Raw genomic sequence first — 27,841 nt, 5'->3', positions numbered from 1 at the left:
AGTTGTAAGAACACTGTTCACCACTAGATGGCACTTTGAATCAAACACTTCGACTAAGAACGGCAAAAGAATGCCGGCCATGATGTACTTTATGGCATTTTAGAGCCACCTAAATTAACTACCACTATGACGTAATTACCAGGAAGGGCACACTCAGATGTACTGCTGACACACCAGATAATGAACACCTTAGACCTTAGATTAGTATTCAATAGAACTACCCGGGATGTTACTGTTTTGCCCACAAATCACAGTCAAGGTTTGTTATGTTAAGAATGTGCAACTTAAAATTAACGTGAGACTAATTTAAATCATTCACTGAACTACGGGTAACATAAAAACACTTAAACGATAATGATTAATCATCTTATGACGGAAAAAGTTCAGCATTGCATAATGCAATATGTCGCGAAAAAAATAAAGTACAAAAAACTGTGTTTTTTTTCCTTCACAAGAATGGTTGACAGTTCGTTGAAAGTGCATGAAGAGTGGTGTACTTTGTGACCACCGCCAAAACATTGACATATGTACATATAATACCGTTAACAGTGTTGCAAATGTGTGTGGTGACTTGGACAAGCGGCTGACTTGCTATGCAGGGGAGACACCCCAGTTTTGTTTGTCCCCTTCAACAGAGGAGAGTGAACAGCCCTGGTCACATTACAAAAAAAAACATAACAAAAGAAAAATACTCATATTTTGTATATTTATTTAAAATGGCATTTTTGTCATATATTTGGGTAGGAATGCGTGTACCATCTTTTAAGTATGCTCATTCCTGGTCTAGATGACCTCCAAAAAGCATTCACATTGGCTTCGCATTTGTTTGTACCTTTACATCCAAACAAAAAGGTACAAACATGGTCTCTTTGTCGGTTTAGATTATTTCTGTACCCTTTCTAAGAATAAACAGCACATATTTATACCTTGGGGTTCAATTGTAAATCTTATAGGGTAATTTGAAAAAGTTCTTTGGAGAATAAAAACGGATGCCCACAGTACAATTTTTTCTGACAGTGAAACCAGCGATGATGGAAAGACAAGCAAGTCACTATAAGCAAGCCTCTTCCATGGCACGCTAAACACCTGGAGAAAACACGGACGACTTAAAAGAAACAGCTGATGTATTTCCAGTGATGACCAAACTTTTTTGGGAAATAAATTACCAACTTCAATCGACATGACACTGTCCGGCCTCATATGAGATAAGAAAATTTTCACAGAACAAATGAAAATTTAGGCTGTGGACAACAACAACCCAAAATTGTAATCAAGCAAACGTTTGGCAAGAAAACAAATACTTCATATGTATAGCTTGAAATAAAATAACACCAAACAAGATTATTTTCATTTCTGCTCAGTAAATGTTGTATCTGAAATGATGAGGTAAATGCGACAGGATAAAAAGGCTGCATTAGTAGTGCATATTTTTCTTAACATAGAAGAGAAATTCTCCATGTCCAGTTTTAAAGTGGGATAAAGTTTGTTTGATTTATCATCATAGTGAAAATTAGGATTTTTAGAAACTCCAAAGAATATGGATTTGTGGATTTAGGAAATTACTGTGCAGTATATTTGTTGCATTTCTATACAATGGATACTTGGATGCTCTTCAAATAAAGGGTGTAGGAACTAACTTGCATATAAAAAAAAAAGTATTTTTCGGACTAAAAGACGTTCTGGAGTATAAGTCGCGCCAGTCAAAAAATGCATCAAGAAGAACAAACGCATATGTCGCTCCAGAATATAAAACACATTTTTTGGGGGGGAATTTATATTTAAAAAACATAAGAACAGTAGCGCTCGGACTCACCCCCAAAGTACCCGATCCCTAATTGTGGGTGCATTCAGAAATATGCTCCATGTGCGCATTGCTTCACTACAACCGGTCGGAAACTTGCGTAGTTCAAATGAGCCATTTGGTTATTCAGAGTGCCCCAAAAAAGATTTGTCAGGCAGTACATTACGACGAAAAAGACTTTCTTTCTTTAAAATGATTTAACTAGAATCTTTTATTTAGCCTTCATGTTAATGATTTGTTCTGATGTTGGTTGCTGAATGGAAGCCGATGACGCAGTTTTATTCATTGGTTGCTATTCCAATGCATTGATGCAGCCAGACTAACTAAAGTAGTGACTCATGTCACAACATGGTAGAAAGAGTGTACCTGCTACTACAAGCGTCAAAAATTGGTGGGATGCACTTTAATAAAACCAGTAGAGCATGTCATAATTCCGAAATACATGTAGCAACTCAACACAAATATCTTGAGCTAAAGTTAGATTCAAAGCTTTCCTTTAAATCTCATATTGATAAAGTATGTTTAAAGAAAATAATGAATCTTGCAATTTTTTGGGATGATTATGAATGAAAAAGATGCCATGCATTTGATGATTTTCAGCCAAAACCAGTTTGTCTCAGGCTAGTCAGAGAATGAAAAAAAATGGATAAGTTCTGTACTAACAAGTCATTAAACTTATGGACAAAAAAAAGAAAACAGCATTTTCGTCATTGTGTAATACCAATAAAAGTACAATCATTTGAACTGGGCCAGTTTTCATAACGTTACGGATCTGAGGTTCATATATAAAGACAGCGAATGGTGTAGCTTCAGTTTCTGTGGCCAAATTCATCCACCCATCCTTTATCTGTACCGCTTCGCCTCACAAGTGTCGTGGGGCGAGCTGGAGCCTATCCCAGCTGACTTCGGGCAGTAGGCGGGGTACACCCTGAACTGGTTGCCAGCCAATCGCAGGGCACACATAGACGTACAACCATCCGTGCTCATCTCAACTCAAATATATATACACATGTATCTTTTGCGAAATGCCCTGTATAAATAAAGTTGTATTGTATTGTATCACTTTAAAGCAGTGGCGGGCTTTGCATTTATGACTTCCGCATAAACACCTCTCAAAACACCGTCACTTATGACACAACGGCTGGAGAAATAATATACTGACAGACACTTACGCAGTACTGACTGAGTGTTGGACGACCTCTTGAAAGGTCCATCTTGAAAATGGCCTCGCAAGTGTACCTGCAATTAAATTCCTCCTTCGGCCATTGTGATTTAAAAAAAGCAAGACTATATTTTAGATTTTCAAATGGTCGCCAGTTACGACTTTCTGGTGTTTTGATTCCGCATAGCGCTGCCCCCTCACGAGTGAGTATCCAATCACAAGAAGCATTCATCACCTTCGTGAAACCAGCGAGAAGGCCTTACTGTAATCAACTCGTGCTCTGATTGGCTATCGTAACTGTCTATCAACTGTAAAAGTCGCCTTGAGACACAGAACAGATGCCCGCACGATTGTATCGGGTGGCCTCAGACGAATAGTGTGTGGTAATGGTATTATGAAATCTGCCTGGCAACACGAGCTAGCTGAATTCTGATTGGATAAAAACTCTAACCTACAAATTCCACACCAGCATATAATATGATATCAATGTGAAGAATATGATCATGATTTCTTGATTATGTTAGGCCACCAGAGAAGGCCTTGACCGCCCATCACTGCTTTAAAGCAACTATCATCAGCCAACATCAGTCAGAGTCAGTAATGAGCGCCGGACTTCTGAATCTTCTCAGAGGTGACTGTGGAATCCCTCAGTGCAAGATTGCTTTTAGTTTGTTGACGTGGTCAGTAAGTAACAAAATACAAGAAGGAGATTAAAAGGAAAGCCACCCACAAGGCCTTCGCAAAAGACTTCTACATATGGTACATAAGTAACTACACATGCCAACACTAAAAAATCAGTTATGTTTATTGTAAAATGTGGGAAGGACTTTTGTCTAGTGTCTTTCTATTCATATGCATTCCATTTAATTGTATATTAATGACTCTTTTATCATGACCAGAGAACTACAGATGAAAAATAGCCTTTTGGCTAATTCTGGATTTTTTTTGTTTTTGTTTTGTGAAATTGCACTGTCCCCCTTCAAATAAAATAATCCAACCTAATCCTGCATCACATTGTGGCCAAAGGTTGAATCCTGCTTGGTTATAGTGCCTTTTGGTGTTGTAAATGTTGATGGCGCAAGTTAGCAGCATGCCAAACTAGCTAAACGCCCCATATTTGTTGCCTTGACAACTCTTCTCCTGGTTCCATTTCCTGTTCGACTTTCTTTTGACGGTGGGCAAACACTTTTGATGCATTAGCGCCACCGTCTGTAGCATGCTATACAGAAGGCAAGGTACGACTACTACTCCTACTGTCTTTTGGCAGTTGGCAAATACATTTGGTGCATTATCGCCAGTGGAAAGAAGGACGTGGTAACGTGCAATTAATGAATGGGGATTTTGGTTGCCAGTCCGTGCTACAAGTCACACTTGAGTAAAAGTCGCAGGACCAAACTGTGGAAAAAAAGGGTGACTAATAGTCCGAAAAATACAGTAATACACAATGCCACTCACTCGAAGGAGCATTACTATTGTAGTCAATCAGACCAACAGTTTTCAGTTTGACATAATTTGTTCACCTTTAGTGTGATTTTGGTCTCAAGCACTGCTTCAAACTCGACTATACAATAGCAAGAGAAATAATAAACTCAAAAACCATTGATAGATGGAGAGCGACTGCATGCACTATAAAAATCAATTGCATCCCCCAAAACAGGGGACAAATCTTAAAATGTATACTTCAAGGGAGGGGGGAGTCCAACAACCTCAGAAACATTGCTGACCCTGAGTTTCAGTTGTCGTCATCACGCTCATGATGGTGCAGGCCCAGAATGAACATAAATCTTCTCAAAGCAAAAATGTCCTAAGTGAAATGCTTGAGATGATACTCTGTGTTGTCATTTGTCATATTCAGCACTTGGTGTGTTGGTAGTGCATTAAAAAAAAATTAAAAAAAAGGAAACTAATTAAAACCCTGCATACTCCTCCCTTTGGAAGATTTAGAAATACAAGGCACCACAATCGACATACCTGCACACATCAGCAGGTTTAGAATCTGATCTAATGAGTCCCATTCATGATGTGTTTGTGCAGCAGCTCCTCTTTGTGGTTGTGTATGGTAGGTGGCATTTCTTCATCCCGCAGTCTGGCGTTCTTACGGATTTCTTCCAGGGAGTAATTCTGTAGAAGGCATCCATTCTCAAACACAGTCACCAGCAGATCCTTAAGAGCACGGAAAAAATGGAAACGCAGGGAGATCATTAGCACTCAAAAGCCTACAACAATGAAAGTATTTAAGTGGGTTGCAAGGACACTATGTGTTTGGTTTAGTTTTGTTTATGTTCACGTTCAAATGTAATAATATTATATGTAAAATGTGCAAATGAGTTTTTAGGTACGTTATTTAGCTCCATGAGACAAACAATTCCTGCCTGGCAATGCAAACTCAAACCGAGCAGTACGGTAAACCAACGTATTCTGCAGGGACCACGGACAAATAGCAAAACCTGGGAGTAATTGATGCCTCACTAGAAAATCTTTGTAATTGCCTAACGATGCCAAAAGGTGGTGACAAAGTACTACTCATGTCTAAATTTAACACCTCAAAGCAATTCTATGTACAATACTTCCCTACTACTAGACAGAGTGCAGTGAAAAAGTATTTGCCTCCTTGTTGATTGCTGTGCTTTTTGCACATTTATCACTCACAATGGTTTTATTTCAAACTAATTTTAACATCACACTGAGACAATCCAAAGGAGTAGTTGATCCTTTTATTTTCCAATGGGGTAAAAAAAAAAAACAATACAATACAACAATATAAGTCAGCATAATAGCATGATTCTGCCGCTTTTGGCAGCAATAACTGAAATAAAATGTTTGCAAAAATTGGTGATGAGTCATTCACACCGCTGTGGAGGGATTTTGGACCACTGTTCTTTACAAAATAGTTTAAACACTGTTATACTGGAGGGTTTTCTAGCATGAACTGCCTGTTGACTATCACACCAGTGCATTTGAATCGGATTTAAATGCGACTTTTAATTTGGTTCTTTTTCAGCCCTTCTCGGGGTGGTCTCGTTGGCTGTTTAAGATTGTTTTCCTGCTGCATGATCCAAGATCCAAGAGTGCTTAAGTTTGAGGGCACAAACTGATGGCCGGACGTTCTCCTTCAGGATCTTGTGGTAAATAGTGGAATTAATTTTTCCGACAATCACAGCAAGTTGTCCTGGTCCTGAGGAAGGAAAGCAGTCCCAGACCATTACACTGCCACCACCATGCTTGACTGTTGGCATCATGTGCTTTTTATCAGGTGCTGAGCCATTTTTACGCTAGACGTAACGGCCTGCACACCCTCCAAAAAGTTTAGTTTTCGACTCAACAGCCCACAAAATATTTCTCCAAAAGTCTTGAGGATCATCAGGATGCTTTTTTGTAAATGTGAGATGAAGCTTTGTGTCCCTTTGTGACAGCCATGTTTTTTTTGCCAGGGAACCTGGGAATCCTCCCATGGAGGCCATTATTTCACCAGTTTCTTTTTCGTAGTGGAGTCGTGAACACTGACCTTAACTGAGGCCAGCAAGGCTTACAGTTCTTTGCATGGTTTTCTAGGTAGTATTGTCACCACCAGGGTTAGGCGTCATCCGACTCTAAGTAATCTCCGTTGGTTGACGACTCAATTGAAGGTTTGCCACTGGTCCCAGTTTTCTCCATTTGTGAATAATGTCACGGACAGTGGGTCGCTGGAGCCCCACAGCCTTGGAAATGGCTTTGTAACCTATTCCAGACTGATTGATTTCAATCACTTTTTTCCTGGTATTTCTTTGGATTGTGGTCATGATGCTTTTGTTGTTGAGATTTTGTTGCCTACTTCACTTTGTCTAACAGATTCTATTTGAGTGATTTATTGAGTCAGAAAATGTGGTGGATGGGTGTTGCCTGTGAAATTGTGCTTAGCTTTCCCAAAACTGTGGTGAGTCACAGTTGCTTGGTAATTAAACAAAGGGTGGTGGGGGGTTGAATGACTTTTTCACATGGGGCCAGATAGGTTTGTACTGTTTTCTCCCCTTGGTAAATAAAATCATCATCTAGATCACAGGTGTCAAACTCAAGGCCCGGGGGCCAGATCTGGCCCGCAACCTCATTTTATGTGGCCCGCTAAGGGCAAATCATCTGCATCAACTTCCTGTTTCTAGCATATTTTCTTCACTTTTAACAACACTGAGATATGAGATATTGCCATTTATTTGTTACCAATCCTCCCCTTTTAAAATAAATTGAAAAATTGTTGAACACTTACTAGCTTCTGATTTCAAAACTGGCTTTCCAATCAATTTATATGGGTTCACAGTCATACCGGCCCTCTGAGGGAAACCACAACTACGATGTGGCCCGTCCACAAAAATGAGTTTGACACCCCTGATCTAGATACTGCATTTCCGATATCCACGGGTTGTTTCAGTGTGGTATTAAAATTGGTTTGATGAAATGAAACCTTTGTGAGTGATAAATGTGCAAAAAAAGGGGGCAAATATTTTTTAACAGCATTGTAGCTCAAAGACATATTGCTAAAACTGTGAGTTTTTCAGAGGATAGGTTCCCCAAAAAAATAATACAATTCAGACAATAAGCGAATTAGTGAAGGCTAAATTGCAAATATATGGGGATCACTGTAACTGTCTTTATTAAAGGCAGAGTTGATTTAGAGCAGAAGTGCCCAACCAGTTGATCGCAGTGGATAGCGAGGAGGGTACAGGGAAAAGAAAAACAAATATGTGTGCATGAGTTATTATTATTCAGTTTTGTTAGTGTAGTGTATACTATAACCGACCCAACTATCAGTCTCACATCCACAATTCTTTCCAGTGTAATGATATCCAAGAATTAAAAGATCAGTCTCACCTCCTCAGGTTTGCCGGCTCCCCTTTCTACAGTCTCCAAGAGCCCATCAGAGTTCCTTCTCAGTGATAGGCGACCCCTCTTTGAAACCTTGGATGGATCCGTCACTGGCTGTTTATACACGTCCATCTGGAAGAGATACACAATGGTATGGAATATATATATTTTTGAGAGAAAACAGATGTCAGCACAGCAAACAAATAACACTAAAAAGCGCGACAATTAAAAAAAAGAAATGATCGATGCCATTGTTTTGTAATGTATTTTAATGTGTACAAATTGTTTTGTAATGTATTCAATGTATTTGTTTGATTTTGGTTTATTTTTGGCTTTTTCTCTAGAACTTTGGGTTGCATCTCTGAATGAAAAGTACTAGATAAATAAAATATAAAATGAAATATAATATAATCTATTACTTTAATATGTTTTCCTGTGAAAAGACTCAAGAACTGACAATCCCTTTTATACAAACCTGCAAAAAAAAATAAATCTATAATACACATCAAGTTTGTGAACATTTTCCCTGGTCTTATCCCAAACAGTTTTTCATGAAAAAAAGTTGGATTCAAAATATGACGCAAGGAAGTGCCTCAGAGGGCACATTTGCAGTGTGATAAATGTACACTTGGCTAGAGAAGCGTTACTCTGGGGAACAATTTGAAAACAAAACTCTGTTGAATTTGATATTTATGCGTGATGAAATCTAGGGATGGTCCGGTCTGATCTGTTGGATTGGGGTTGAGTCGGATCCAAATGACTGATCCTATCGGATGTTTTTTATTCAAACCTGTCCGATCTATTTGAAAAACCCAAACTACTTCAACTCCTCTACTTCACTTTGCACGACATGCTAGTGGCACGGGCAAGCAAGCGACTATGTTTTCCGGAATACCACAACTATGTGACATGAGATGGAAGAACCAGTACCTCACCTCATTAAGTACAGCCACACAAACGTTTACCTCGGCGAACACAAACAAAGCCATCTCAGCTGTAGGAGGGTGGAAAAGAAAACCGCAGCTCCGACTACACTGATCATATGGCACTCAGTGACAGAAAAACAAATCACTTTGATGCGCAGGGAAAAGTGAAACCCAGTGTCACGCTAGCAAATGTGGGAGAAGGTTAATGAGAGACAGGTGCCATGGGCTTTCATCCACTCTGAAGCACCTGTGGTCAGGAATGACGTTTGTTGATATTCATTCTCGTCCAGTGCTTGTGCAAAGGTGTATTCTGTGCCTTCAACCCTGCACCCACGTGGGAAGGCGAAACATCATGGAACTATAACTACTTTCGGCCTCCGCAGAAAAAATAAATCTGATTGGTATAGGATCGTCTCGGCCGATTCTATAATTAAAACCAAAAATTAAAATAACCTGCCAGGTTATCCAACCTCACTGGAGTGAGAGCCACACACACCTCGAGAATGTACTTGAACTGAAAATCCCTTTCAAACGTGATTGCTTGTTGTTGCGGGATTTGCAACTGGAAAGTTGGACTGACAAAAAACTGTTTAATATACTTTCAATGGATAGTAAAAAAATCCATCACGAGAAAATGGTTAAAGACAGAATCACCGACTGCAGAAGATGTATTGTGCATGACATTTCTGTTACGGAAAAGCTAACATACTCCTTCAGGGTCGAACTGGATAAATTCCATTGGGTATGGCGGAAGTGGATAGAATATGTGAAACTGATTAGGTCTGACTTCAGCTGATGCAACAAAGGTTGGTAGTGCTCCTTACTTTGTTTTACGTCTTATGTCAATAAGCAGTCCGATATGCTGCCAATCATTTTGATTTTATTTCACTATTACTAGTTAATCTTTTTTTTTTTTCTTTGACAACACTTTAGTTTTTTCTCACTTAGTCTGATTGTTTGTGGAATGGAAATGTTGCTCTTCAATAAAAAGAAAATTGTAAAAAAATAAAAAATACTGAAATTGGGTTGCAGATTCCAAAATTGCAGCTTTTTTTCCCCAAGCACTGCAGGTTTTTTTCTACACAGATAACCCTCCAGCAATATCTTACTGAATAACCGTGATACATTTTTTATTACGACTAGACTCATCTGCAGTTTAATGTGCAGTCACAATAGGTCTACTGTTCGTTTGCGCCAATTATGCATGCGCAGCTTTTGATGACGTAGAATGGAAAGGGGTGTGTGCACGCTTGAGCAACACCTCATCTGTTTGTTTTAAATTTATCTCTCAAAATGATTTGATTTATGCTGTGCTGTTTTAAGTCACGTCAATGGTAGGACATGTTTTATAATCTTGGTCTCAGTTGTATCACATAACTTCTCATCCAACACATGAAAGTTGGCAAACATTTTTGTTAAATTTGGGACAGATCACATCATCTTATGGGGACGCTTCATTGACATTAACATTGGCACTTATATAATAGGTTTGCATGTTAAAAATCAAAAATTCCTAATTTCTCCAAAATAAATGGATAAGAAAGAAAATGAAAACTAATTTAATTTTCCTGATCAAAAAACATAACTGAACTTGTTAGTCAAAAATGGGCCATCTTGAATCTTGTCCTCCTTTAAAAATAGTGATTAAATAGTCTACGAAGGACATTTTCATGATAGACGGTATAAAGACTTCTTGATCATATCTGAATCTGAAGGTTGCAAATTAAATAAATCATTGTCAGCGAATCATTGAATAAGATCCTGAACCACAGTTATCCTGTATTAATCTTTCAAAAGCAATAAGCAGGAGAAGCCAATTTAAGCTTCAGTATGCAGTACTGTATAGCTCCTCATTTGCTAAAAGCGCGTTTGTTGAGCCTGTATCAAACAGAACACTTGCTCTTGGAATACAACCTATTGCTGCCAAAACGATACAGCCAGCAGGCAAGACGTGACAATGGGGTAAAGAATGTGCAACAGAGTTCCAGAAAGTGTTATGCATTGGAATGTGATGCAACTCTGGGCTAATGCAATATGATCGCACTGACTTGATACTCCCTTCCCGACTTCAGCCAAGCAAAGAGGACTTGTTTTTCTTTCATCGTTATGTCATACATTTTTGACGACGACATGACACTGTTGCACGTAAAGGTGTGTCGAGTCTCGTTTGATCATTTACCGTTGTGAAATGTTTTGTCTTCAATGTCTTCAAATACATTTTATAGTGCAGCACATGAAATACATTTCAATTAATCGAATGTCATCATGTAATAATAGATAAGTTTAATTATATGCAGGTCATTGTATTATTATATACAAGTAATGGCTTTCACCAAAGCTATACTTTTTAAAAATCCAATTTAAACTTTTATCTATACTTTAATTAGTTTATTTATTTTACAATTTTAACCTGTATAATGTTTGATGTAAGAACTTGTCTAGAGATGTTTTACCACAGTTACTTTTTTATATAATAAGTATACTTAACCCTCGCTTACATTTACTTGTTAACTTTATTGCTGTCTTATACATTTGCTGACTTTAGTCAAACTTTCAGGTAAAATAAATAAAGAAAATAGGGAAAAAAGTGAGTGAGAGAGAGAGAGAGAAAGAAAGAAAGAGAGGACTTATTTTAGAATTAGTATATTCTGACGACCTATGTTGGTTATGTTTATTGTTGGTTGTTGCCGTTCATTCATTGCTTGTGGCGAATGCGTAATGTTGTACTTAGGGTGGTCAGCGGCTATGGTTGACATGGGGGTGCGAATTGATTCTTGAAATTTTTTTTATTGATGCATATGTTGAGCAGTTTATATTGATATTAAATTGATTTTTGATTAATCTTTACAGCCCTAATATATATATATATATATATATATATATATATATATATATATATATATATATATATATATATATATATATATATAATTAGCGGGTAATTAGAACACATATTTAAACACACAAACACATAAACATGTATACAATAGATACCAGAAAAACAGCAGCATCAGTAACTTGGTGATGTACACAACCAGATTTGAATATTTATTTAATTTATACAGAAATGATATAACACCACGTGCGTCACATACACAGCCTTCCGCCTTGTGTGTGCAGTTTGACAGACGTGCCTTTGCTGTATTGTTTTCACCCGTGGTATTGGTTGGAGTATTAAAACATGCACTCACGCTTGTGCAACCAGAATAAATGTTTCCTATCACAAACTGAAATGTTTGCCGCATTTGCAAGCATATTGGGCACACTGTAGAGCCCTGGCTCAGTTATCATCTAGCTCTGATGAAATGTGTGTGTGTGTGTGTGTGTGTATATATATATATATATATATATATATATATATATACACACATTTCATATATATAAAAATGCGGAAATGCAGCATATAAATAAAGTTATATTGTATTGTGTTTTGTCATGGTATAGTTTCCTTTTTTTCTCTTCTTTTGAAGTCATATAAAATAACTTGTCAACTGCTGCTTGTTGCAAACAACGTTGTTTCCGCAAAATATTTGGAAATATATCTTGAGTCACTGTCAATCTTGCAAAACTACCGTATGACAATTGAGCGTCAGCAAATATGGTTATGCTGTACCTTCCCAAAAAAGGGTGTGACCAAATCCTGTGTGGTGCGACCAACTGAAAAACTTAGTAGCACCAGTGATACCACTGCAAAAACTTGTGTAGTTTTTATAACCATTGAGGTATTTTGACCAAAACATGTCACAGACAAGTATTAAAACACCGGGAACTGTTTAATTAAGAAAAAAAAAAAGCATAATGCTGCCTTTAACAGGGAAATGTGATTTTGATTTGATTCTATTTGACAAATGTTTAAGACAGAAGTCTTCAAAATAAGCACCTCATTCCCCATATATGTACAAAAGGTGCTAAACAAATTAAGTTTGATTTAATTCATGTGATACTTTAAAAGCTCACTGTTATTCTCTCTACTTTTAAACAGATACAGAAAATGACAATGTGTTTTCACGCCCAGGGTGAGGAATGAAAGAAATTGATGCGCTAAGGAGTAAAAAAAATCCCTTCTCTACAATTCTACTCACCCCTTTGCCATTGCTCTCCACATAGCTGCACTTGAAGGCACAACTGAGTGTGTCTCGATTGAGCTTCTGAAGCAAAGAACTACCGCAACCAAAGAAAACGTTCTCTGCACTCCAGCCTTCATCACTCAGCTTGTTAAGAATCTATAGAAAAGGCAGATATTAATTTGACATACATTGCTTTGTGCACATTAATGCACTTGAAGCAACTCTAAACATCACTAGAATACAAACATTTCTGAAAAAGATCACACTCGAAAATGGAAACCGGTATTTTGTTGTTTTCACGAATTAGAATTTTCTGAATATGCCTTTATAGGACCAAACCTTCTGAATAAATGAGTCCATCCGCCTCACAATTCAGAGGTTGTGGGTTCAAAATTGGGCTCCCACCTTCTTTAGCATGTTCTCCCAGAGTTCTCACCACATTTCCCAAAAATATGCAAGATAGGTTATTAAAGACTCGTCTTAAGGTGTGACCGTGAATGCTTGTTTGTCTATGTGTCTGTGAAACTCAACAGAATTGTCCCAACTTTATATTGGTTTTAATAATTTGAAAACAAACAATGTAGCCACAAAGGGAGTGACCAGTAGTATCAAATTGACTGAACAAAAAGAAACTGACCAAATTTGGACATAGAAGGTTTCGGCCCAATGTTAGTGATCAACGTACAGTTTCCAACACAATGTAATACAGTACTAATGCAGGAATCACTACCTCATCCACTGAATTGAGGTCAATGCCATCCCCTTGAATTATTCTCAGGTATGAAGGCAACACCTTGTAACCTGTAGAGTTCAGCAAACATCCAAAACACTCCTCCAAAATCTTGATGACCTAGAAGACACACATTTTATGATTAAATATCATTCATATGCTATCCATAATGTGAGCTGCTATAGGCCGAATAATCGTTTCTACAATAGAAAAAAAAGAAAAAACAACTACCATAATCATTCAATGACCCAAAAGATCTGCTATGACTCTGACTATTAACATGACAGGAAGTCCCAAAAATGACTATGTGAAAATGAATGTGGTTGGAAAAGCCAAAATTGTCTGCTATAAATGAATCAGTCAAAATATAAATAATAGGAAGAAGACAAAATTAACTTAAAACAAATACTATTTTGGAAATGTAGGAGATTCCCAGTATGTGCAATGAGGCCATTATCAAATGCCTCTGAAAGCTGCTCTGAACAATTTTGTAGTGGTGGGATAAGATTTTCATCACCGATCTGGTCAGACTACATACTGGGCCCACAACCATAACGGTTAAACCTGTTGAAACACACTTTTCAACTTTTACCTCATCATGTGCTGGGTCGCTCACATTTTCAAAGTTGGTCAAGATTTAGAATAAATAAATAAATAAATAAATAAATACATAAAATCCTGCTTAACTCAAGCTCCCATTAAGTCTGCACATTCAATGATTTACTGATGATGGAGTTAAGAATCCTGTCAGCTTCTTTTCATTTGTTCTGCATTCTAAAATGACCTCCTACGTGACCCCAAATTCTTGTTCTGGCCTGCTGACACCTTTTCCTCCACTGTTCTGCACTTCTTTTACTCATCCTAATCTTGACTTCTCATTATTTAGACAGTTAGATGTGAGAAGGTCAGTTACCAAACTCCACATACAAATGCTTAAGCAGTTGAATAAATTTGTAGGTTTCAGAAAAAACAAAACAAAACAAAACATCCCAAAACAGTTTGTGTGGTTAGAGTAACTCGGTGCAATTGTTTGAAACGTTACAAAAATTCTGTGGCAATTACGGCCTAACCTGATAGTACTTTAATATTAAAAAAAATAAAAATAACTACTTCTTTGACAATACACATCTGAATCAGGAAATTCCATTACATTAAAACTAGTAACAAAATCCAAAGGACTTGCTAGTGAAATTTTTATGACGGCGTCAAACCAGCTGTCTTATTTACCTCAATAAGAGTTTCTGCGGGGTCTCCAGAGTCGGGCCGGATAACGAGGCACGAGTCCTGGCCACGTTCCATGACTCGCTCCTTCAGCTTGTCTCCCCAGATATGTTTGCACGCATTGAAAATGTCATAGCTGTCACTGACCACAGAGACTGGCCCAGAAGAGAACTCATCCAACACTCGCTCAAATGCATCCTTCTCTCTACTTTTCCCCCAGGAGATGATCGTGCTGGAAGAAAGGGAAGAGCATTTTCCGCATGTTAGACAGCCTCACATTTGGTTAGTTAAAGTTAAAAAGAAAGCATGCAAAATGGTAGAAAGAATGATTAAATTATGTAGAGGAATGCCAAAAATACACCTTATTCAGTACAGTACAGGAATAATGATGGTCTAATCACACACATTTCTTTGTAAAAAATGTTTTAGCCATCATTTTGCATTCATTTTATTTGGAGTCTCGTTGATTAAACTGTCTTGCGCATTAATTATGAATAAGAGGAATGATTGTTTTAATTTCATGATAGATGTCCCCGCTGTATACATTCTCATGCCCTAATTCGTAAGTGAGTGTACATTGTCCAAAACTCAACTTTATTTAGTATAGCTTTTCAAAATAACCATTGCTGCATACCAAGTGTTGTTCATGTAGTAAAAGTCAATTAATCAGTGACAGACAATGAAAACAGGAAATTAAAAACGCAAATCAACCTAAATAATTCTTATATATTAATAATTATTAACCAATTTATTAATGAATCAATTATTCATTAATCAATCAATAGCAGCAAAATACAGCAGACACCATGTTGGATTTGTGACTGGCAGCAGGAGCGGATAAGATGGTGGCGCCCATGTGGATGTTGGCTCATGAGAGATTCGCTAAAAGAGCATCAAAACCGGCGGAGTCCGTAACAACAGCTCAGCGGAACAATGCAACCGATCTACCACAGCGACTTCATGCTGTCGCTGCTTTTGCATCTGTGAACCCCTAGGTGCTATCTTAGCGACATCCTAGGCCTGCAAGGGAGAGACATTTACTATTGCCGTGAGCCACCCTGAGAGCGTCATCAACGTGGTTCCTTTGATCAGCTGTGCAGTCAAGTGTTCATTGTTCCATAGAGCGCTGATTGGTAAAGTGCGGCTGAGATGGTTGTTTTTCTGGAAGGTTCTCCTCTCCCCACAGAGGATTGCAAGAGCACCCCTGTTAGCTAAGTCTAGACAGCCGGCCAGATCTAGGAAAAGTCCTGGTGGTTGGAGCTCCTATTTACAGATCATGGAGGCCACTGTGCTCATTGAAACTTTCAACGTAGCAAAATTTTCCTCCGTACCCTTTTGCAGATTTGTGTCACGACTCACGCACCGTCATCTGTGGAACCGCGTATAGAGAAGTGTGTACCATTCCAAATCATATCCAATAAACTGAATTTACCACAGGTGGACTCAGTTAATGCTGCAGGAACCTCTCAAGGATGCTCAGTGGAATCATGATGCGCCTGATGCATGTTGCGTGAGGAATTATACTGTGCCCATATCCACCTCTACCACAGTGCTAGCGCCAGAGAAGAGTACCATGTTCATGCACTATGCTCGTGCTCACACTCATCAAACGTCCATGCCCAAGTCTGGTGCAGACTGCTTAGGTTGAGTCGCTCCTAAATGACTAATATAAGAAATAATATATATCAAATGAGCGGGAGAGATTTTAGGGATCTGAACATTGTCTTGATGCACTGTACATACCGTAGTACAGTGAATTCCTTACAATAATTTTCACACTCCAATGAGGGCTAAAAACTGGATCAAAATTGTAACCTTGGCCAGCAGTGTGTGGTACATAAAAAGAACCAAGCCGTTACATTGCCATGAAGCGCTGCAAAATAAAAATCAGCCGTATGGGTGTCCATGTTATCTTGAAATACAAAGGTGACACAGAGCAGTTATTAAGCTACTGATGTGTTTTGTACCTATGCTCAGCAGCCGGAATGGAGAAGCCAGCCATTGGACAGCCGTAGTATCGCTGAGCCATAAGTAGTCCTGCTACTGTGTCAGTACTGCAGAAATTCACCAGATGAGCAGCTCCACCTAAAGCTGCAGACTGGATTGATGAAAAAGAAATTACTTACTTGGCTCTTTAAAATATGCACAAATAGCTTTTTTTTTTTAAATGAGTCCTGTTCGTCAAGTTAGTCGTGCAATACTTTGGGTCAAAAGCTTATTTTAGGTCAATGAAAAGCCCAACATTTAATTATTTTTTATCAATACTGTTTGTAATCTCTTCCACCAGTTACACTACTGCCAAAGATGCGGGCCTCTTTTCTCTGAAACTGTACTGATTTTTGCGTAAAAGATTATGTTTTGCAATAAAATCATCAAGTCTATGCGCAAATGGATTTTATCAGGTTTTTGAGAACTGTGGCAGTAACGATATAGGTCTGTAATTTGTAAACAAGTGTTTGTCACCACTCTCATAAATCTGAATAACTTTTGCCATTTTCATTTCTGATGGGAAAACACCAGTTTTGAAAGACAGGTTACAAATATATGTGAGAGGTTGCACAATATGTTTTATATTACTTTTTATTTATGCCATATAAATATTAAAACAGTCAGTTTTAATTAACTGTTATTTTTCTATATTATTTACAGCACTAGTGAACATAGTGGAGGAATTCTTAATACATTTATCCATTTCATATTTACTTCTTGACACTTAGATAAAATAATCATTAAATTGAGTAATTTTATCAGTTATTTTATCAATAACAATACTTCTATTCATAAGAAAATATAACGGTTAATTATTTTATGCAAATCCATTATTTAGTATATCATTCTCCATGATTCTTGTGTGTTACGCCTTTTCTGTTTCAACAGAACAAGATAATGTAGTCTCTTGCTTGCGCTTATAAGATGCACTCATTTTATATTTTTATATTTCTTGTAATTAAGTTCAGCATGTTTTGTTCTTAAAATTAAAAAGTGTTTATGTAGCATTTATCTTATTTTCACATGACTTCTCTATACTCTGAGTCATCCATGGCTTATTCAAGCCTTGATACTTCCTGGTCACTATTCTTGCAGGGCAATGTTTATCGAATAGTGAACTAAAAATAGACAAAGAAAAACCTCAGAGTAAATTTCAGACAAATTTTGATTGTCTATATCTATCTTAAAGGCAGTAATGGTTCTGTTCTGGGTCTTATTTCAGATGTACAAGTTATTTTTTTACATGGCAATGCAACATCCTGTTGTTCTATGGACACAATTTATGATTATAATAGATTACGTATCTCAAACATGTATGTTAAACATCGTCCATGGTGTATGTCAAAAATGTGCCCAAACCACAGAGAAAAACCTAGCATAAAAAAAGATGGACGGAAGTGTTCAAGTCTTTATCATACAAAGCAATAAGCATGAACATATTTTTCCAAACAACCAATGACAACCAGACCTCCTGTGAAGAGACTCCTCTGTAGCCGAAGTCATGCAATTTCAGCTCAAGACCCTCAAGGCTTCCTGAAGTGGCCTTCAGGTGTTTGGCTAGGATCTTCTTAAACTCTCTGGATATGGTAGCCACAGTGATGGGATACCACATCTGGACCAACATGGTCTAAAGCCAACAATGAGAGGGTGTCATCAAACAGGATAGTTATGGGACAAATTCAAGCAGACAGCGTAGACGTATCCCAATGGTAAGTATGTAAGATTTCAATTATGCTCCAAGGCAGGGGTCACCAACCTTGTTGAAATGGAGAGACAGTTTGTTTATATTAACTTTAATTGTATGGTATTATTGTCCTACCTGAGCCGTGAACCTTATCGTGGTTGAGGGACTTATGTGTCCCAATGATCCTAGAAGCTAAAGCCCGGCATGCACAAAGCGCTATAGGCGTTGCGCCATCGACTTTGGCATATCAGATAGCGCTGCTCTCCACACACTCGTCATTGGTATTGCGACTTAAAGTTGCATTGATCACGTTTGAGATCATGTGACCATTGAAGTGTGCAACCTAGAGTCAGATTCAAGTGATCTCAAAGACAAAGAGATATTCCATCGCTTTGTACCATTTGTGCTTGTCCTTATATTGTAGGAGTTTAACATTGCAGAGGGAGGCGTAATCTTGCCAAAAATCAACTAATTTATTCTCCAGGAGAGCTTCTGAAATGCTCTCACAGGGTCCTGTCATGTTTGGTGTATGAAGAGTGATGATAGCTGTGTGTGGTTGACTCCTGGTTCCTACACACTTAGTGCCGATGGCACCGAAATGCTGAAATGATCCAACGTGTTTGAGCGCCACCTGCGCTCAAAAAAATGCCCTCGCACACGAGACACGGATGGTGAAATACCAACTGTACGCTTAAGTTGTCTGGGGATTTATGATCTGACAGGGTCACCCATGGCAAAAAGATCCTAGGTGAGAGACCAGAATAAGTATGGCTCATAAATCTCCTATTATGAAGGAAATGTTCGGACCACAATTTTCCTTGCCCAACCACGGGCAACTGGGGCTCCCCTCTGGAGCCAGTTCAGGAGGCAAAGCTCTTTGGCAAGCGCCTTGTGGTTGGGTCTGACCCTATGGTGCACAGTCCGAAGAGGCAACGTGGAGCGGATTTACTTATTGCCATCTGGCTCGATCCCCTTATGTTGGTGTTCATCCCAATGGACGAGAGGGTAGCGTCCCTCCGTCTTTGGGTCGATGGACGGGTCCTGACTGCTGTTTGTGATTATGCACCAAACAGCATTTTCAGAGTGCATACCTTCTTGAGTCCTCAGAGGGGCTGCTAGAGAGCACTCTGACAGACAACTCCCTCATTTTGCTGGGGGACTTCAATGCTCGCGTGGGCAATGACAGTGAGACTTGGAAGGGCATGGTTGGGAAGAACCACCCCCCTGGCCCAATCAGTTCTGTTATTAGTCTGCTGTGCGCCTCATGGATTGTCCATAATGAACACCATGTTCAGACATATGGCTCTCCACAAGTGTACTAGGCACCAGGAAACACTTGGCCGCAGTCGGATGATAGAATTTGTGGTCGCGTCATCGGACTTCCGTCCACGTCTTGGCCACTTGGGTTCAGAGAGGTAGAGCTGTCAACCGACCACCCCTTGGTGGTGTGTTGGCTCCGATGGTGGGGGAAGATGCCAGTCCTACTCACAACTCAGAATTTCGTCCACGGGTCAGGGCAGGCGCGGATATTGAGTCCGAGTGGACCATATTTGTACCTCCATTGCTGAGGTGACCGACCACAGCTGTGGCTTGCGGCCAACTTTGCGAAATGCTGCTCCACTATCCGGCGTCTCAGGTGGGGGAAGCAGTGCACCATCAATAGGGCTGCACAATATATAAAAAAATATCATCATTGTGATATTGGCCTGTCCAAAATGCGTTTTACAAATATGTGCAATAAGTTTAATATGGAATTGCATGCTTTTATCTGACTTTGACCAATCTGATGCACCCTAATATGCACATCACCATCAAATATTACGACTTAGACTAAATAACATACATATATTGATATATGATTAGCTTAGAACACATTGAACGCGCTTTTTTTTTTTTTTCAAAAAAAAAATTCATGAGATAATAAAAATATATTTTCTTACATATAAAATACATTTTCGCGCAATCATAGAGGAGATGGGGTGCTGCTGACCTCAATGAGCCAGATTGTGAATCAGTGGGGAGAATACATGGAAGACACTTTTCAATGACATGCCTTCCCATGAGGAAGCAGACTATGGGGTTTCTGAGAAAGGCTTTCCTATCTCGAGTTTATCAAGGTGGTTAAAAAGCCCCAAGGTGGCAAGGCCTCGGGGGTGGATGAGATCCGCCCAGAGCTCCGAAAGGCTCTGGATATTGTGGGGATGTCCTGGTTGACACGACTCTGCAACATCACACGGGCTTGAGGGACAGGGCCAATGGCTTGGCAGGCCGGTGTGGTGGTTACCTTTATTGAGAAGGGGGACAGTTCTACATGTGCTTTGTGGAGAGCGTTCAACCATGTACCCCGGGGCATCTTGTGCGGGGGTAGTCTGGGCTGTTTGATCTCTGTACGACTGGTGTCAGAGTTGGGTCCTACCGGGAGAAGGCCCTAAGGACAACCCAGGACACGCTGAGGAGACTATGTCTCGGGATTTCCCGGAAAGTGCTGGATGAAGAGGCGAGGGAAAGGCAAGTCTGTCAAAGTGCTGAACCTGATACCCGACCTCAGATGAACAGAAGAGAATGAATGAATGAATATATTTTAACATCAATTAATGCTATTCATCAATGTGAAGACACTGACCATGTTAATGATTTCTTACAACACCATCAGGAGGGAAACCAAAATATGATATGCAACATTTTATTTCTAAAAATTTTTGCAAGTCAGAACATTTTAAAATGATCAATTCTTCAAAAGTCCTAGGTAATCACCATGTCCCGTCATTGGTTAACAGGCCCGGCAACTACTCATCTAGCTTCCTGTTGGTGACCCCTGACAAACGGGCACATGTAAACATCATTTACCTCAACATAGTTAGTGAGCCAGTAGAAGCTTGCGTCTGTATTTTCCACAGTGAAGAGCACATTGCCTCGAGGTATGATCTTGCCCTCAGGCACAGCTTTTATCCGGATAGGAAGACGGCCATCATGTTTCTGACATAAAAGGTAACACATTTAACAGGATGTGAGTCCAAATCAAAAAATACAAGACCCAACCACAACATTACGACCACTTGCACAATATAACACATTTTGAAATGCTGAATATTTTATACAGTTCTTGCATTTGGAAAAAAAAATTAGGCTCAAATATTTGGATTTGATTTTATGAGACTAGGCCAGAATGTTAGACGAGTGGTTGGCACGTTTGTCTCACATTTGTTAATTTTAAAAGGCATTTCAATGTTTTTAAACAGCCAATAGCGAACAAAATTTTTCTCTGGTGGCACACCAGGGGTCAAACTCACGGTCGCCAATAACCGATACTGAATTTGTGGATCGATTATTAATTCTTTTTTTTTTTTTCAAAAGAAAACAAAGTAATAAAATAATCAATATTGATGAAACAAGTCTTTTTATTTCATTTTTTTCTCTCGACATTTTTGTTTGAAAAACAAATGAGCGAATGACATAACTGGATTCTACCATTTTGGCATATAATCACAACAGTTCCCAGTGACAATATTCTTAACGTTAAACTTTTAACACTGTTAGCTAGTGGCCGCGATAATTTACTCCTAGTTCAGCAATATATTTTGTATTGTACAAGTGTTGACTGCGGATGTAAAACTTTTTAGAAGAGTCTATCAGTATTGCTATCTGTGCCCTACGCTAGAAGTTACATCATCCTATGAGATGCTAGAGATAAATCAATTTTTACGAGGGATGCACGATAACTATCACACCAATAATTGTCGAATCGTTATTTAGGAAAAAACAACACATTCATCTGGACCAATAAAAAGAGCCGCATGAAATACACTAACGTTGGTCTTGATTACTGGCACTTTAAGCACCAAGTCTCTGCTGGTAGTGTGGCGCCACTGCACGCAATTTCAGAAGAAACAATGAGACATTTGTTACACAGCTTTAGTTTTCCCAGTGCTGTTTATTTCAACAGTTTTTTTTCTCCCCTTAAACATCACAAGCCCCCATAGCAATTAAAATTGTCTTGCACTGCTTGAGAAGTTGTTGCACTATTGACAGAAACAAGACTACGACGAACCTCTTACAAAACACGACCAACTCCATTAATAAGTATTGATACGCAACAGAGCTTTTGCTCATCGCCTCACTGCCTGAAATGACAAGAGTTTGGAAAGTAGCAAAACATATGACTGTATGTTGTCGGTGGTAGGAAGTGGAAATAATTTTTTTTCTTCTAAGATGCAACAACAAATATATTTGTTGTAAGAGTATACAAAGTAAAAAGTGATCAAATACCGGTATCGGCTTGGAGAAGAAAGTTATTGTTTTTTAGTATTGGGGAGGGGGCAGTTAACGTGCATCCATAAATTTCACTCATTAACTCTATACTATTCATCATACTCATCACAAAACAGATGTAGCGGTAGATATCAAGTGTAATATTTTCTTTCTTTTTACTTTTTTCACTTTTGTTCTTTTCAAGTTGACTAAGCAGAGGTAGAGCGGCACCCTTGCACCATCTTTTGACCAGCCACAACTGTCTGCGACCTTGACGAGGATATGCAGCTCACAATATTGCTGGATATATGAGATTAAGCACTGACAAAGCCCCTAATTCTTTTGATTAAACTTATCAAGCAAATCCTGTGGGCTCACACGTGAATGAAAACACACTTTGGCGGTTGCCGTATACAATTTGTGGTTTCAAAAAGTATTATTGTTGCTTATTTTTTTTTGTCTTGTTTTGAAAATGAAACATGTTGGAATACATTTGGTATCTTTTGCGTATCTTTACATTTCTTATAATAAAAAGAGTTGGCACCAAATGTTGGATGAAATAATTGTTATATAAAATGTTCTCTTCCATCTCTTAAACACGGGCAGGACAGACACTAAATGTAACCATAAATATTGTGTCATGTGGCTTAAAAATAGGACTCTAAAAAACAATTTCAATTAAACTATTTTCTGATTTTCAGACCCATTTGAAAGTATTTTTTACTGTATTAGCGCCATTAATATCACACATCTTTTAAAACAAATTAATATGCATCACTGGGTCAAGGAACATCGTCTTTTTTTTTACCTTCCGTTTGTATTGAAATGGCAAAGAACATTATAAATCTTCAAATACCTCAAGAACTTTTCTCCAGCCTTCTTCATCAAATACAGCCTGTTTGAAGTGCAACTGGTAAAAGAGCTTTGCTTCTTGAATCTTCTCTTCTGTAATCACTCGTCCTGTAGATGAACAATCGATTACGATAGCGTCAATCACGTGAGGACGTGCCATCTATAGAATTGGCCAGCCATACACTAAATAGACAACAAACATGAATTATACAATATGTTTGTATGATATCAAGTGTTTCTGGAAGTAATTGTACCTGTGAGATATTTCTTCAACAAATACTGGAGACCAAAAAACACCACTTCACTGAACTGGGAGCCTTTCTTGCGACGACATTCAAAGTAGGAGTAGATTTTGCTGACATTAGGAGGATACTGTTTGTAGTGTGTGATCTGAGTAAAAAACAAACGCAGCACTGTGAACAGTCGTAACCACAGTCTTAATAAGCCTATTTAGATTTCTAATCATCTAACTGCATAGGGTGCTCATTCATCACTTGGGAATAATGCCACGTGCATTTCAGAACAGCAAAGTCATAAGTTTAGAAACAAAAGGATTTTCTACTTAGTGAAGAATGCATGTACAGTTAATAAACCGGTGATTCCGTAAAATATTGGGTCTCTTTTTTGTGTCCCAGCAGCACTAATTGAATAATCAGCAGCAACAACCACTTGATCAACCACTGAAGGACACATTCCACATATCATACTGCTTTAGTTTCACTCCCTTCCTCAAGATTGCATTGGCACAATGTTACATTTTGACCAAGCAGTAGGAGGAAAACATCAGGACCAAGGATAGACCAATTATCAGCCAGGCATATTATCGATCATTATTCACCTTTTTGACAACTGAAAGCATCTGACATTTTTTTTTCTAAATCTGACATCTTATAAGCGACCAATTATCAATTTAAAACTGTGTTAACTTCGGGGAAGTATTTATTTAAATTTTCAGATAACTTTATAAGAGATGCAGCTGACCCTGGGAATTCTCTACACATTTTGTATTTGTTTGAAATTAAAACAAAGCCAAGTGAGAGTTTAACATTTCTATAATTGTCAAATGATAGAAAACTATTAACTCTAGAAAACTATAGGGAGCTATTTACTTTTCATTGAATTTTTTAAGACATGTTGATAACCTTGTGAGCTTCCAGAGCTTTTTGTTAGAATTCCAAAACCTTTCAAATATATTTGGCCTAAGATTAAAACAAACAACCCCCCCCAAAAAACTTAAATATTTTACAAATCTGAAAAGTTGTTAAATAAACATTTATTTAAAAAAATTACAACAAAGATAAGCATTGGAGTTCGTATTTTCTTGTACCAATATTTTTCCTTTTTCTGACAATGATTATTGGCTGAAAATATGATATTTATATTACTGGCCTTCTTAACTAATAATAATCTGTATTGGTATCGGCCGTGAAAAAAAAGGCATTGGTTCATCACTAATCAGCCCTAAATCATAAAGTGGGAAGACTAATATACAGCTGTCCCATACTGAATTTCAGAGAGAAAGAAAAACAGACCTCTTAGAGAGAAGACAAATCAAGATTTTAAATGCATCTATTTGCCCTCTTGGACATCCAATTGTTTTACAAAGGTTAAAACACTTCAATGTTGAATAAAACTAATGCATAAAGACAGTTGATTATTGAAATCAAGAAGGGCTGGACTTTAGATATCCTTGGAACCTTTGAGCAGCATTACCACAAGCGTTGCCAAATCAGATTATGTGTTGTTAAATATTCAAAAAATCTAAATCCAGGGGGTGGTTGAAGTTTAAAAAAGCCAGCTATTAATCATTCAGACCTTTGCCATTTAGGAACACCACAATGTAGAATGACTGTGACATCTGACATTTACCTTGACTGAATGTAAAAATATAATAGAGGACACATGCTATACAATTTAGGATTACCAAAATGTCATTAATTTAGAAGACACCTTTGGAAACCTTTGTTTTCTTTTTCAATCAATTGCAACAGTAATCTTGAGAACAACGATGTAAAACTTTGTTTTGAAATTAGACGCAATTACTGCAAAAGCGACTTAAATGGTCTTAGAAGGTGCCACATAACAGCTTTATCAGCTGTTTTAGTAAAGTCCCTGCAATGAGTTAGTATGTAACATCAATAAATAAAGTATGTGCCCAAACTACACCATCTCTGGAAAAGCTAAAATATAGCAATGCCTTCCTCACACAATGCTGCCATGTCCATGATTAGTTATTTTTAAACAGAGGAAGGACCTCAAGTAATTTTATTCGTCTAATAATGTTGGTGTGATTTCAAGCTTGAGCCATTCCATCGTACACAAGCACTACAGATAAAATATTGTAAACCCAGAATGCTTGAGGTAGGGGTCAAAGGTCACAATAGCTTTTAGTAAGAGATACACAAGCATATGATTTACTGTTAACCTGTATTGTATATTTCCTTCAAATTCAAGACAACATTGCAGACCTATGATACTGCTGAATACTGGAGGTACACACATTATGTTGAAGATGAAAATACAAGCGTGTTTACAGTTTGTACGTAAATCACAATGGCTTTCATCTGTCTTTTAAAGCACTCGTGAAAGAGCATCAACCGCTATACTTATCAAATATTGTTGATAAATTCAACTAATCATTCCGATTCTATTAACTCAACAACACAGTTGTTGACGGACGCTAAAGTAAATGCAGTGGCCTTAACCTGTCGTAGAAATACCTTTCCACCATTTCGACTCACACAGCGATATTCACGATGTGTAGCCTAGTGCCTAAAATCCATTTTGTTAAATCAACATTTCACTTGAGTCAACTAGAAGAAGCGTTACAACAGTACAACGCCATTGTTAAGCGCCAAGAACATACTACACAGGAATGCAAAGTAAACTACTGATTCACTGACCTTATACGAATCCGTCGCAAGCAAGAAATTAAAGTCGTGAGATGCCATTGTTGTGATGAATGAATGAATAAACGTAAATGTCACTTCCGAATCAGTGACCTCAACACCGAACGGTGATCTGATCTTATAAATCCCCAAGGAGAACAACTGCAATGAAAATTAGCCTTAGGAGACAAATAGCAGCAATTTTAAATAGAGAATTTCCCCAAACATAACCGATTTTGTCGTCAACCCGCGCGTGAATTAGTCCAAGTAGAAGTCATTTTGTGTGTAAAGGGGCGGTATTTTGCTCGCAACTGGCACCGCCACGCTCACGTCTCTTCTCCGCCCCCTAACCTGTTACGTCATGGAGCATTCAGGGACCCCTGGGTTTTAGTCCACTACATGCGCTGAAAACGGGTTCAACACCAACAAAAAACGATCGCACAAAATGTAAGGGATTATCGAAGCGCTTCGTTGTTATGTGTATTAGTTTGCACGATTTAGCTATTATATTGTTAAGTTAAATTTGTTGTGAATAAAGTATTTAAAAGATTGGAAACTATGTCTGTTGGTTTGCAATGGCGTACAAAAAAAAAACAAGTTAACCTCTCCTACGTCCTCGGTTTTTCAGTTTTCGCGGGGGGTTCCGGTCCCAATTAACCGTGGAATACGAGGGATTACTGTACATTTAGTTCAGAACCACAGGGCGCAGCTAAATGGTGACCAGGGGTGGCCATGGCCCACAGTTGGGTAAAAATGTTGATGTCTGTGATGTTTGTGCCATTTTCATTGGGGTGCAGTCTTCTTAGTCCACTTGATACTCTGCTACAATTATTTTATTAATTACATATTTACAATAAAGATAAAGATAAAGATGTCCTTTAATAGTCCCACGATGGGGAAATTTGCAGTGTTACAGCAGCAAAGATATAAATCACACAGAAGCGGCGGCGTTAATGTATAACCTTAGCAGCAGACATTCATAAAAAGCATGCAAATATACACAGTATATACGTATATACTCAGATCCCCATGTATATACACACTTACATCCCACAACATATACAAGTGTAAGGAAACACTCCTGTCTGTCCATGGTACAGAGGGGAAATAAATAAAAACGCTGCAATAATAAAGAAATACTGAATGATAGAAAATACTGCAATGATAGAAGTACTGTAATGTTAAAAGTACTGCAATGATAGAAAAAATACTGCAATGGTAATACAATACAGTAAAGTACAACTTTATTTATATAGCACATTTCACAATAGCTGCTGGTGTAACAAAACACTTTGCATATCACAAAATGATAATACAACAACAAAGACACTGAATGCAGTAAATGAAAATACAAATTACTGATACTGACACATATATATAGTAGACACCAGCAAACAGCAGAACAATGTCAGTCACATGTCGGATCAAAAGCCAATG

At 38.2% G+C, this 27,841-nt stretch overlaps 1 protein-coding gene across 1 annotated transcript; it reads right to left on the bottom strand.

Moving 5' to 3' along the window:
- Positions 1-692: 692 nt before the first annotated feature.
- nampt2 (nicotinamide phosphoribosyltransferase 2) lies at positions 693-26,724 on the bottom strand. The gene is made up of 11 exons (XM_088309608.1): positions 26,420-26,724; positions 23,771-23,906; positions 23,521-23,624; positions 21,264-21,392; positions 18,201-18,359; positions 16,711-16,841; positions 14,750-14,975; positions 13,523-13,642; positions 12,808-12,948; positions 7,806-7,931; positions 693-5,126 (listed from the first exon to the last, which is right to left on the bottom strand). The coding sequence occupies exons 1-11, from the start codon at positions 26,465-26,467 to the stop codon at positions 4,965-4,967; spliced, it is 1,482 nt and encodes a 493-aa protein (XP_088165734.1). The 5' UTR covers positions 26,468-26,724; the 3' UTR covers positions 693-4,964.
- Positions 26,725-27,841: the final 1,117 nt, after the last annotated feature.

Source organism: Idiotropiscis lumnitzeri, chromosome 11, assembly GCF_059441095.1.
Source record: "Idiotropiscis lumnitzeri isolate Australia: NSW breed Sydney's pygmy pipehorse chromosome 11, RoL_Ilum_1.0, whole genome shotgun sequence".
NCBI classification, from domain to species: Eukaryota; Metazoa; Chordata; class Actinopteri; order Syngnathiformes; family Syngnathidae; genus Idiotropiscis; species Idiotropiscis lumnitzeri.
Note: the sequence above shows the minus strand (reverse complement) of the source record. Positions and strands in the feature narration are given on the sequence as shown.

Excerpts from the sequence above, each read along its gene's own strand:
- nampt2 (XM_088309608.1), bottom strand. The coding sequence starts at position 26,467 with ATGGCATCTCACGACTTTAATTTCTTGCTTGCGACGGATTCGTATAAG. Across the intron at positions 13,643-14,749 it reads CCGCAGAAACTCTTATTGAG|GTCATCAAGATTTTGGAGGA; the intron begins GTAAATAAGACA and ends TGTGTCTTCTAG. Across the intron at positions 5,127-7,805 it reads GAGCCGGCAAACCTGAGGAG|GATCTGCTGGTGACTGTGTT; the intron begins GTGAGACTGATC and ends CGTGCTCTTAAG.